Genomic DNA, 13,732 nt, shown 5'->3' with positions numbered 1-13,732 from the left:
ATATTTTAAATACGAATTTATTGTTGTAGATATATTCCCATCGATAATTATATAAATGGTTCTCTGTACAATATATACAATTAATAATATACAATTAAATGATCTTATATACATATATCAATTATAAATGAATTTTTTAAATTTTTGTTTATTAATAAAGAAATTTAAATTTGTTTGAATTATTTCACAGTGTGTATATTTAAAGAAAAAATGTATAATTAAAGAAGTGTATAATTAAAGAAAAATAAAATTCCGTTTCAAAACGTTATCGCAACTATTTTACTTACCCTAATCAAAATCTTCCTCGGTAATTTATACGCAAGTGATTGACGCAAAGAACTAATTCTTCTTGCCTTGTATAAAGACATTGCGATAGAAAAATATGAAATTTATCATTCATAAATTTTTAACTAAATTCCTTATTTGTGTAAATATACAAAGTACTAACAACTGAAGCAAACTGACGTTAGGTAATGAAATTGTTTGGTCGATCGCTCGTATCGAAGAAATCGTATAGTAATTTAGCATCAATATGGTTACTATATAAAAAATTTCTAAATAACATAAAGTTCAAAATCAAAACATAAGTCATTTTATAAAAATTTTTTAGATGTTTTTTAGATCTATATTTTCAAAATCAAGACTGTTTTGAATACAGTTTTATAATGTCATGAACCAATCAGAGGGTTGTATTGACATCTTAAACGCATTACTCATGGTAGAAAAAAAAATCAAGTTAAGTGCTCACTCTCAAGACAAATTTTGTACGGTTCTGCGCAGATTCTAAATGCGACTATTTAAATTCAAATATTTGCAATAAAAATTAAAAAATTTGCTAAGCTAAAGTGACTACAGTTCGAGAAACTATTATATATTATTTACCATATAAAAACATGTAAAAATAATCATCAAAAAATAGAATTAAAAAATATACATTTATATCTTCTTCTCAAAAGAGAAACATTTAATATTAAATGGGAAAAATATTGTAAAAAATCAATTTTTATTATGACATAACGCTTAATTCAAATAACCGCGGTAACATGGCATATAGTACCACGTTCTTATTGGCTATTACTGCTGTTAAAAATGTATGCGCAAGAGCACATTTGATTTCCCTTCCATGACCATGACATTAAAATAAGAAGATGATCTTGAAATAAAAAGATGTGGACTATAAATACAGCCTATGAAAACCGGTCTAGGGCCTCATCAATGCCGATTAACCTAATCGATCGATTAAGTATTAATCGTGATTGAACAATTCTGCTGAACAGCAAATGCAATTGGTCAGTTCCAATGTAACAATCGACCGATTAGATTAATCAGATAATTGATAAGAGCGGCCCCTAGAAACAAGAATTAACAACTGCGGTAGACTCAACAGTTGACTGAGTATTCATTGTTATTAGTTCTTCTAGATCATCCATCAAATCTAGAAAAATGTATCAATAGAAGCGAGCTCTTATCCAATGTTGATGTTGAGACCGCTAAATGCACTTAATAATATTAAAGAATCACTCATTGATCAATTTTGTCTGTTAAACACAGTGAACTTCGAAGCAGTGATGCATATTTGGCCCCGAGCATCATTGAGAATCCAATCCTTTCACTTTTGCTTCACTAATTGATGATCGCGTTTGAGAGTGGCATTAAGTGGATGGAGCATAAGTAGAGGGGCAGATTCTCGATGGATTTGGCCCAAAGCCAAATATGCACATAGAGTTTATATTACTAGAAGAGAAATACGGACGTCAGCAATGAACAAGATTGAGAGACAGAAGATGTATTTCTGTCCTTTTCTATCCTCTTTTGGCACATGCAGAAAGAAGAAAAGTTTCTGAACAAGACAGAAATATACATTGTCTATTTCTCTTGCTCACACTTTCCACTCATTGGTTAGATAAGCCATTCCTTCTCTAGTAGTATAAACTCTATGAATATGTATCAATTGAAACAAAGTTTACTAAATCTGATATCGATTTTCTTTCTTCTGATTGATTAATGCTTTGATTAATGCTTTGAAATAATAGCCTAGTTTCTATCGAGAGTTTAATCCGGATTAGAATGTAAGACCAACCAATTACAGTCGAGCATTCCCCTGTCGTTCGACTGTAAGGGGCTCCGCACAATAAAAAGAACAAGGAATAGAGAACAGAGAATAAGAATTTCAACCTGTCAGAAATCATATATTGTAGAATACACAGTTTCTGATAGGTTGAAATTCTTATTCTCTGTTCTCTGTTCTTTTTATTGTGCGGAACCCCAGGAGAATACTCGACTGTGGTTGGTTGATTCTTTCTGATCTGAATTAAACTCTCGGTAGAAACTAGGCTTCAAAGCATTAATCAAAGCATTAATCAATCAGAAGAAAGAAAATCGATATCAGATTTAGTAAACTTTGTTTTGATTGATTAAATTCAATCTCAATATTACAGTCTCTAGTCTAATATAGGTTTTAAACAAATTGAAAACTAGCATTACTTGGAGCTGTGTTCTCCGAAATTCATTGCAAGTGTTGAAAATATACATGTAACGTAAACTGTAGATTTTCAGCATTGACAGTGAATTTTGGAACACAGCCTGGTTCAATCGATACGAGTTTCACCGAAATTTTGTGAGTTTACGAACGCTGTGACATTACAAGATTCTTGCTTCTTGGAGTGGATTATTAACGCTTTTTTAAATCGTTTATTTTCTTGGTGTGATTTCTGTCATAATAGCAAGGCAGAAAAATGGTAATCGACGTATTTTTTTCAAACAGTATATTGCGTATTATTTATGTATCAATTTTAAGACAATACTATATAATATATATTATATATGAACAGGTTATGTTAACAATGACAGTCGATTTTACTGACTGTTTATTCTATAGATTTTCTTGTGTCGTAGATTGAATATCAATTAATAATTATACAAACTTGAAAAAAAATAAATCGTGCTTGTGCTTTATTTTGTAAAAATAGTTAAATTGTGTATAGTTTTCAAACTATTTATATTTATTGTTTTATGTAAAGTAGAGAAAATTGGACTTCAACACACAAAGTTTTATCTCTATTATAATTGTTATAATTTCAGAGCTTTGGTTTGCCATCATTCATACCCAAGCCTGTTGTACCTGAACAATTCGATGTTAAAAGTGGAACTAACTATGACTTACCCAATCCTATGGTATCAGGGTATGACAATTTAAAAAACTAAGTTACAAGAATTAATTAATATAATTCATTTCATTTGAAAGAATTTGCTTTCACTATTCAATACAGACTATATTATTTACTGCAAATACTAAAAATCTATAGTTCATGTTACTTATATTATAGATTTTCAGTACTTGTAATGAATAATAGAATGTATTATAAAATCTTTGTATTTTACGAATTTTTAAAAATAGTTTCTTTTAAGAGATAGTTTTTAATATTACTCTTGTCTATTTAGTCTGTCATCAATCCGACAGAGTGTTGGTTACACACATCCCTTGGAAGCATCAGAACGAAATGTAAGATTTATTGTATATTTTCTCTCTCTTTCTCTCTCTCTCTCTCTCTCTCTCTCTCTCTCTCTCTCTCTCAACACATAGACAATAAAACAGTAAATTGTGACTGTATTTGTTTCAGTATCAAAAAAATCAAGATCGCATGAATATGATATTGCTTAGAAATACGCAAGGATTGCATGCTCCACTGCGCATAGCGATGGAATTGAAAGCCACTGAGAACATCGGAAGACTTCCATTTTTATCGTCGTCTAATGTGATGCGAGATGTTTTACTTGGAAAAGATCAGAATATAGGGTATTTATAACAAATATATTACTGCACTGACAAATCAATTTGTATTCAATAATTTTTATTCATTTATATATTATTATTTATAGATTTGAAGATGTCTTCAATACGTCTGAATTCAGAGAACAAATGGGACAGCCACATGCCGTCGTAGAAAATCATCTTGGAATATTGTAATATTCATCTTGCAAAGATTTTGTCTTAATAAAAAATAAAAATTTATATAATTAATAACTATTAATAAATTAATTCTATATAATTTTTGTAAGTTAAATATATTAGGTTTTTTTTTGGCGATATTTTAATAAAATTGCCAAATCTTAATATCTATAAATTCAATAAATGTGAAAAAATTTGCATTCAATATTGTATACTCGATAAAGAAAATATCGGTACATTTAGTGAAAAAAATTAATTTCGTAAGTATAAAATAATAGGAAAGTATATTTTTTACAAATATTTTATTCCTGGCTATTGTCAATCTTCGATTAATAAAATAAAATATGTGTACCGGTAATATAAAAGTTGACATATATTAAATTATGTTTATACATATAAACATAATTTAATATATGTCAACTTTTGCTGTATAAGTTTTTTATTAAACAAACTTGATTTATAGAGTATACTATCATTATGGAAGTTTCCTGCCTGCTGTTGTAAAATATGCAATTAATTTATCAGTAATTTATAACACTCATAAGATATATTTTCCAGTCACTTGGACCTTCACGCGAAAATCAAAGATGACAGTACTCGTATAGGTTATATTATTACTATAGTCAGATCTCTCCTTGCTGCTCAGTCTCCTTTCTCGTGGAAGTCATGGAAATATTTTGTTCCGAGATCCGAGAGTCATGATAATAAACACGTGTTGTTTTCCATGTTGTATCTTAAGTTGGCTGCAAGCCAAGATTTGAAATAATCCTAATATCCTTCATACTTTCGCATCAGGTAAAAGATCTTTTTTAATAATTTACTATTCTTTATGTATAAGTAATACTCTGTGATAAGATAATAAAAACAATTCGCTCTAACCAAGATTACTAAGAAATACCAGTGTACTTGATAATGAGCTATGCTTTGATCGGTTGAACTTAATAGGAGAGAATTTCAAAACGTCCTCCACAGAAGTGGCAGAATTCTCTTTTTAAAATCGTGCAAATCCAAGTGATTTTGATACGTATAATATTAAAACAGGTTGATATACTTGAATCTGCAACCATCCATATCAACGATGGAACACTATCAAAATGCTCCTAAGATCCTGGACGGTGGTTTTTCCGGGCAATTGTCACGGCATGTGAATGCAAAAATCGACGGTGATCCGCTGTGGACAGCGCGGTTTCTTAAAACCAATGTCGATGCCATATATGCCACACACTTGGATTTTCTGCGCGCTGGTGCCGACATTATTGAGACTAATACCTATCAAGCGTCTGTATCTGGCATGATGAAGTATCTGAATATAAGTGAACATGAAAGTTTGAACTTGTTCAACACATCTGTAAACTTAGCTAGGAAAGCTATAGATGATTACATTCGAGAAGAGAGCATTCCCTTTGAGTCGAGACCTATGGTCGCTGGATCGTGCGGTCCTTATGGCGCTTACCTACACAATGGATCTGAATATACCGGTTCCTACGGAAAGAATATATCCCGACAAGAATTAATTGATTGGCACAGGCCGCGCGTTAAGGCGCTATTAAATGCTGGTACTGATCTTTTAGCTTTCGAAACTATACCCTGCGTCGAAGAAGCGGAAGCCATTCTAGAATTGCTGAAGGAGTACCCACATGCCCGTGCCTGGCTCTCATTTTCATGTCGAGATGGTCAATTCATGTCGGACGGCAGCATATTCCAAAATACAGCTGTGCGTTGTTACCGCACTTTGCCATTGCAGATCATCGCAGTTGGCGTAAATTGCATTGATCCGAAATACGTAACTCCCTTACTGAAAGGTATCAATGAAAGTGCTTCATCGGAACAGAATTTCATTCCCCTGATAGTGTATCCCAATAGAGGTGGCAGCTATTCTACAAGCGGTGAATGGATCGCGGTCCAAGACGATCATTCTCTGAATCTGCCCATATCAGAATGGTTGGACCTAGGAATTCGTTATATCGGCGGTTGCTGTAAAATCTTCGCAGAGGACATTAAGCTAATTCGATCGGAAGTGAATCGATATAGCAAGAAATTCTAAACAAGTGATGCCAGCGACTTCCAAATATATTTTTTACAGATGTTGATATATACACTAATTAAAACCAGAAGTATGCGTCGTCCATTTTATCGAATGTAATAATTTTTATATTAATTTTTCGTATATGTTATCAGTACACAATTCAAGTCTGGACAATTTTATATCGAAATTTTATAATAAGAAAAAATTGGAAAATTATAATTTTGACTATTTACGTAATAATAATAATTTATATAGCTTTATGTCATTTGCGACGCTCAGATACGTCGTAAATGTATATGCTTTACCGAGCTTCCCATTTTGTTACACAAAAAAGGTATTAGATAATTCGTGGTGATCTTTTTCCACCGTGATATAATCAATTTTAAACAAAATGAAATTGCTACATATAAAGAATAATTTATATATTTGCATCTTTGATATTTATGCGCAAATTATTTAAATAATTCATTTAAGTAATTTATTCAATATCATTTAAGTATTTTATTCAATGAAGTTTTTATTTTTTTCTGTTAATGTTTTACATAAGTTCTTTACAACGAGATACATTATTTAACGAGATACATTATTTTTCGCTAAACATCATGCGTTATACACAACTACGTTTTTTAAAAATCTGTAAAATTTTTATTGATATTTAATACTTCGATATAATGATATATTTAATGTCTCGAAAATAAATAATGTGTACTCTCGTTTTGTTAGTACAAAAAGATACAAAAGAAACAAAAATTTTATACGTAAAGGAATTTTTTGCTTTGAATTGTAATACTTTATTGGTTATCAGGTACGCTATTGTTTCCGCGTGTATAATACATGCGTATAAAAAGAGTAAAGCTAAAAACGACTAAAATATACATTTCGTCAAAATGATTTACAATAATTATCACAATAAATCAACGACTGATATGATTTACATCATACAATTGAACTATGCAGGGTGAGAGAGGGAGCGAGGGAGAGAGACAAAGAAAGGAGAGAGAAAGAGAAACCTAACGTATCGTAACCTGGCATTTTGTCATTTATCTCATATATTAAAACAATTTAAATAAATGTAAGCTATTGCTTATTTGCGAAATACATAAAAAATGGTAAAGAGCATTTTGATTTCTATACTATCTATAATTAAATTTATAAATGTTATTACTTTGAGATTTCTTTTTTTAGATAGCCATAATTTTAAAGATATTAGTTTCTTAATCACTATGAATCTAATGAGTAGTAATGAGTACATTGTAAAAGGAGTTAATATTTATAATAATAATATTATTAAACATTTCTATCACGCGAGTCTCAAAGTCTAAGATGAATTTATCCGCATGCTAGCATCTTGTGGAGAGGTAACTAGCATCTCTATAAAATCCAGAAGGACAGATGCTGAAAAAATACACAAGGGATGCTAGACATAAATTAAAAATTTTTAGCGTTCTATGCTGCTCTTCTGACGCAGCGACATATTAAAATTCGAAATTTTGCGAGTTTCTTTGCCGATTTTTTCTGCTTCCCATACGGTGTCCGGAAGTTTCGTTCCTAAAGTTTCCGGGAAAATCAAAGACAAGACGCCTGCGATCATACCCATAGTCCCAAATAGAATAAATGGCAACGAAGGCATTATTTGCGTCTGAATGTAAATAAGAAAACGTCATTAATGAAGTGTTTCAGACAATATAGTGTGTTTGTACGATGAATTTCTCAACGGTGATTAAGAAGTTCATGTAAAAAAGATTGCAAACATGCTATTTCAAATATTCTTCGCATGCTCGAAAAAAATATTATAAAATACCTAATGTCATTTATCATTAGTGGTAAAAAATAAAATTATATTGTTTCCTTATTTAAAAAATGACAACTCAAAAAATTAAACTTTCTAGAAATTATTTTTTAATAAGAAAATTATTGACTGCTCTAATCGGTAATAGCAGCAAGAAGAATGTACTCTTAAAAATATGATCAAATATTATTTTTGTTTCACAATTCTTAAAAAATTATTATTTTGAGTTGTTACAATTTTGATATCCTATACAATTATAACAAATCAGGAATAATTCATCAAAAATAACATAACTTGAAATATCAACCAACAATTTGTATTTATTTTGAGCTGAAATAATTAAATTTAAAATAAAATGATTTCTTTTTTAAATTTTTATTGTTAAAACTGTTTTAACTCTAAATGTACTCTCTAGAAGACTTTCCTTTTTATTTACAAAAATGACAACTCAAAATACTCTTGTAAAAGTTATGATCTCTTTGAAAATTGTGAGAGTCGATATAAGTGCTATTTAGCGAAGTGATTCATGTGATAATAACTCGAAACCACATTTTTTTGTTACTTTTAAAGCAAGGGACTGATATGCACATTTATTAGGTTTAGAGAGAATATAAACACGAGAATGTATCAATGATATTTTTGAATATATAATATTATTTATAAGAATAAAAGTTTCTTAAAAATCCTATTATATATATATAGAATATTAGAAATATATAGAATATTATAGAAGAATAGATCCACAAATCTGAAAGATATTCGTGACGGCCGGCACAACGTTATCAACATTATCAACGTTAGCAAATTCGAGAAGCACATTTTAAGAAAATCTATGTTTATTGCAACATTGTTTATATTGACTCACCAAAAGAGGCGTCTGCGGCGCTAACATTGACCCAATGCGACCGATCATGCTACAAAATCCGAGCAGGGAATTTCTGAGCGTTGTCGGAAAAAGCTCTGCCGTGAAGATGTAGGTAGTAGAGAACGCCATGGCGATACACAACTTCCCGGCCATGTATAAAAATAAAGGTCCATGATTCCAGGTTTCTGAAACAGAGCATCAATAAATCATCAGAATCGCGCGCCGTGGCAACCCATTATAAACTAATATAATTACACGAACAACACGATTGTGACTAATTGTAAACCGATCCATTTCTCCTTTTGCATATGAACCAAATCGATTTTGAAAAATATTTTAAGCGACGGAAGGATAGTTTTTCAAACAAAAGGATGTCGACGCATATTCGATCAGGATATTTTTTGTTCATTGACTTGCATTTTATAGAAATAACTCTGTGCGAAAAGAGAAATGGGCTAAATCATTCTGAAAAGTCACTCCAGGAACGTACCAAACTTTAACCAGCTCTGTCTGAGAAACCTCTTTTCTTTATCTCTTTACCTGCCGGTACGAATTGACTTGCGAGACAGAATAGCCCGCTCAGCATGAATGCACCAGAAAGCGTTGATTTACGGCCAATGTGATTGTTCAGCACGCAGCCGATGCAAAATGCTGGTATCTCGACTATAGCAACGAGTATGAAATTGAGGTACTTATAGCCGCCGAACGCCACTGAATTTAACGACAGTCCGTAATAAACAAACGTATTTGTAATCCAACAGAACGAGCAGACCAGCAGTCGAATAAGTATCACTGAGCTATGTAGAACTTGCACGATCGGTTTTCTCTCGTCCAATACCAACTCGCTTTTCTGAAATTCGCGTACCAATGTCATAATTACAAAGATCATGTGCAACTTACTACTTTATACTAACATAATATTTATAGAATAATACAAAAGTTGCTGTACTGAAAGTTTGAACTATAATTTGAACTATAGAAAGCATTTGAACTATAGTTGTATCTTAGATAATAGGTAAATTTGCAAATAAGGCATTTTTATATAATTATATACAGATATATGTTTGCGAAAGAAAAGAAAAAGATAGATAAAACGTACCGTTTCAGCTACATTTTGTTCTCTGAACATATTGATGGCCTCATCCGTTACTTGCAGACCGTTCATTCGGGCCATTTTATAGTATATTTTATCCACTTGTTCATGTTTTTTCTTTGACATTAACCATCTTGAAAACGATATTATATATCGTATATATATATATATTTTGCAGATAAGAGAATGAAAATAATATTTTATCGATATGCATATGTTCATTAAAATTATACAAGATTACCTAACTGATTCTGGAATGATTAAAGGTAGGAAAATAGCTAACAGTGCCGGTCCATATACTATCCTAAGAAGTATTCGCCAAGATTTTAACAAACTTGCGATCAATCCCAGTAAAACCTCACCCACAGCGAATGTGCTGGATATTATAACGCTTCCAAAGACTCTATTTTTCACTCCCATGGTCTCCATCCCTAAAACGAGCAAATGCATGGCATAAATTAGTATCGAATATAATCACGCATAAGGTATATTGAAAAGAAACGTGGAATTAATATATATATATATATATATACTAGTATATTTTTTATTTTTCTCTTTCCAAACATATTTATTGTTTTATTATTAACGTACCTAAAATAAATCCCGCGCTGTAAATTCCAGCCACTATAGTGGCATTGACGAATTCAAATGTAAGAAACATCCAATAATTCATGGAGAAGGATTGTATCAAGCCACTGACTCCAGATAGAGACGTCGCCATCGTTAAAACTGTTCGCCTCCCATACCTGAAAATGAAAGAATAAACATGATTGTGCACTTCTCGTTGTACCGGCAAAGCATATTTCTTTCGATGCGAAATTCCTCGCGATATCGTGTCATACTACACTTTCTTTTTTATCAAGAATTCATGAAATTGATTATTTGTAGGAACATCTGATACTATTCTGCATTATGCAAAATTAAACGTATCCTTATACAAAATTAATTAATTAGAGTTTCAAAGATATTACGTTGTGGTCTTTCACCTGTCAGATATGTATCCAGCGAACATCAAGCCGACAAATTGACCGGTATGTTGTATCGTGCCCACCAACGTGAGTTTCCATCGATTAGTATCGCAGGTAAAATTCCACTACGTCGAAATAAACAAAGGAAAATAAAATTAATCTGTTGCTAAATCTCGACAGATGCAAAATATTGCTGATTAGTGAGTCACATTACTTCGTTAAGTATCGTATATTCATCCGAACCGTAAATCCAAGAATCACAGTCGCGAGTGACATTGGTGAACGATACTTCCGTACATGTGTCCGAGTAATCGTTTTGTACTACATAACGAGTGCAACGGGAAATGACTCCGTCGATTATCGGCGCAGAAGAATTCAGCCATGACGGTTCGAATGTCGTATTCTCTGTATGCTCGCATTCCGGCACAAAACATCTTTAAACAATAAATAATTTCTTTCTTTTTTAATTTTCAGTAAGTTCGATATCGAGGAGTTTTAAATTATACATTTAAAGTATCAAAACGAGGAAACTGTTATTATACCAAAAAAGAAAACTCTTTATAAAGTAGAACTAATATGGCCAGCTTAGATATACCTTAGATATACGTTTAGATATACATTGATTGCAAAGTTTTTTTTTGTTACGTTTGTTATTCTAGATTATAATTTTTAATTCACCTACTAAATATCGTGGAAAAAAGTAAATAAATAAGTTAATTATTTTAAAAATCTTTGTATATTCTTATATAAATATATCGATGTGTTAATACACTTATAATCTTAATAAAAGTTTATATTGGATTTCTTTATTTTCGATTTCTTTAAACATTTTACAAAAAAAAAAAAAGAAAAACATTTAATACTAACGTACCTAATATGTACTTAATGTACCTAAATGCTACACTATTTTTTTAAATCTTCATTACATACACAAATGTAAATATGTATTTGAAAATATTTTATATTTTTTAGTATTCAGAAATATTTTTTCTTTTGAATCTGGCCATCAAATTTTCAATTTTGAATTCAGTAAAAAATTAGAAATAATCGTAAAGCTTAGATAAGGGTCCGATTGCTTTAGCAAAGATATTTATACCTGTATTTAACCTCGCCTGCAGTAAATACGTAAGAAAATGCGAATCCTGCCGTTAGCATCAATGTTATACTAATAAATGTGAATACCATGATCTGATAAAATCCAAATTTTTCTGTAGCATTTTCCGATGATGGATCGTTCGTAACTCCTATAAAAAAAAAGGCTCGGTCATATGATCCGTTTTTCTCGATTAAGAAATCATAACAAGAAAAATTATTTTTCTGAGCAATTTTATGATTACGTTAATGTGAGTATAATCATTCATACCATTTTCTAGTCCTGACCGTAGCGGGTCAACCTTGTCCTTTCTTGAGCAGCACAGCCACATGCTGTCGTGTACCGTACGCTATAATCATATTTGAACTATATTACTTTTATTTATATATTACTATCGGAAATCGTCACCAATCGAATGTTCAATCTGTTGTATTATATTTCAAGTTTTCTGAGAACATCGCGTAATAAACAATGATGACGATAAACAAAAAATTCCAATAATTTAGAGAGTTACTGAGCTACATTTTACAAAGATACTATTTTTGAAAATGATAAGTACATGTTGTAATCATTTATTTACACGTACGCAAAATAACTTTACATTGTAAATCGAAAAGCCGAGAACAAGACTTTGTGCAAAGCAATTGTCTGATCCGTATTTTCATTCCTTTTATCATTCATTGTCGTATCGCTGAGCGCGATAGAACGCATTTTTGATTTTTGAATAATTATTATTTATTTCTAATGTATGAATATTTTTTTTATGTCACTAGGCAATAGAATCTCTAAAGAATGAGATCTTACTCTTTAAAGATTCTACTTTAAAGAACTTATTATAGAAAGTTTTACAAAGATTTCTGTTGTTAGATAATTTAAGCGTACGTGGTTTAATGTGGAAATTTGCAGAGGAGCAGCTATATATGCAAGTCTCGTATTTCTAATTCTATTTTCGCAAAAATATACAAAATATACTTAATAAATAAATAATTGTGAAATGTTTGAAAAATGCCAAGAGAAATTTTAGTACTTTTCCTCCTGTTGAAGGCTGCTTGTTTCCATTAACTTCTATATGTGACACATCGATATTGATTTTTAACGATATTGGAAAAATCGTCACACTCAAAAGAAAGAGATCGAAAAAAGTTGAAACGCCAAATAAGATAAAGTAATTTTTCAATTGTGCCAGATTGCTGCCCCAATTGTGTAGTTATCCTATTAATTGCGTAATGTCACCATGCGAGTGGTGAAATTGCGTAAAGGAAGTAACTATCAGCGCATATATTCGGTTTTACGATATTTATTGTACATACTAATGTTGCGTATATTATACATACTAATGTCTATTTTGCGAAAGTTTTCAGTAAAGTTTAGTTATTTTCGCGATTTATGCGTGATAGGCATTATTTTTGCGAAAACGGTTTATGAGAAACTATAAGAAAATGTTAATAAATTAATAGAACGCCTTGCTATTCCAATCATTATTCGCGTGAGGTGACTCGAGAAAGTTTCTATGTATCAAATATTAGGAATGAATCGGTACAGCGTCGATATTTTAAATATAGACATTTTATCTATTTTTCCGATATTTTGTCTTTCGATATTTGAACAAGAATATCGAATTTTCGATATGATTACGTTCCATTATGCTTACAGCACTTGTCATCTTCATTTAATATTTCATAAACAATAAGGATGAATTTATGCTTACAGCTTGTGAGCGTGAAGATGAAATGTCCCACGGTTTGTTATAAATTATGTATAACCGCATGTTAGTTTAGTACGGATTAAGATTGGATTAAAACTTTCATTATTAATAGGTACTTATTGTTGCAAGAATGTGAATGAATAAGATTAGAATCATGTAAGTAAATAAAATAAAAATAAAATGTGTAAATGTATACGTATAAAATATAAAAGTATATTCTACATACTTTATATATATTCTATAT

At 30.9% G+C, this 13,732-nt stretch overlaps 4 protein-coding genes across 4 annotated transcripts in view; 2 read left to right on the top strand and 2 right to left on the bottom strand.

Annotated features, from left to right (window-relative positions):
• Positions 1–368, bottom strand: part of LOC108693959 — a 3,803-nt gene extending 3,435 nt beyond the window's left edge. Inside the window, exon 1 of the mRNA XM_018203197.1 lies at positions 288–368. Within this exon, the coding sequence (XP_018058686.1) occupies positions 288–368 (81 nt within the window). The remainder of the gene's footprint in view (positions 1–287) is intronic.
• Positions 369–2,638: 2,270 nt separating this feature from the next.
• LOC108693962 (proteasome maturation protein) lies at positions 2,639–3,978 on the top strand. Its single transcript, XM_018203201.1, has 5 exons — positions 2,639–2,738; positions 3,082–3,182; positions 3,442–3,502; positions 3,621–3,796; positions 3,880–3,978. The coding sequence occupies exons 1-5, from the start codon at positions 2,736–2,738 to the stop codon at positions 3,965–3,967; spliced, it is 429 nt and encodes a 142-aa protein (XP_018058690.1). The 5' UTR covers positions 2,639–2,735; the 3' UTR covers positions 3,968–3,978.
• Positions 3,979–4,544: 566 nt separating this feature from the next.
• LOC108693960 (homocysteine S-methyltransferase YbgG-like) lies at positions 4,545–6,066 on the top strand. The gene is made up of 2 exons (XM_018203199.1): positions 4,545–4,744; positions 4,991–6,066. Exon 2 carries the CDS (start codon positions 5,028–5,030, stop codon positions 5,991–5,993), a length of 966 nt encoding a protein of 321 aa, XP_018058688.1. The 5' UTR covers positions 4,545–4,744; positions 4,991–5,027; the 3' UTR covers positions 5,994–6,066.
• Positions 6,067–7,380: 1,314 nt separating this feature from the next.
• On the bottom strand, positions 7,381–12,114 carry LOC108693958 (solute carrier family 22 member 4-like). The gene is made up of 10 exons (XM_018203196.1): positions 12,054–12,114; positions 11,787–11,934; positions 10,905–11,124; positions 10,709–10,815; positions 10,314–10,468; positions 9,964–10,153; positions 9,729–9,855; positions 9,170–9,479; positions 8,630–8,814; positions 7,381–7,614 (listed from the first exon to the last, which is right to left on the bottom strand). The coding sequence occupies exons 1-10, from the start codon at positions 12,112–12,114 to the stop codon at positions 7,414–7,416; spliced, it is 1,704 nt and encodes a 567-aa protein (XP_018058685.1). The 3' UTR covers positions 7,381–7,413.
• Between the last annotated feature and the right edge of the window lie 1,618 nt (positions 12,115–13,732).

Source organism: Atta colombica, unplaced genomic scaffold (genome assembly GCF_001594045.1).
Source record: "Atta colombica isolate Treedump-2 unplaced genomic scaffold, Acol1.0 scaffold111, whole genome shotgun sequence".
NCBI lineage: Eukaryota > Metazoa > Arthropoda > Insecta > Hymenoptera > Formicidae > Atta > Atta colombica.
Note: the sequence above shows the minus strand (reverse complement) of the source record. Positions and strands in the feature narration are given on the sequence as shown.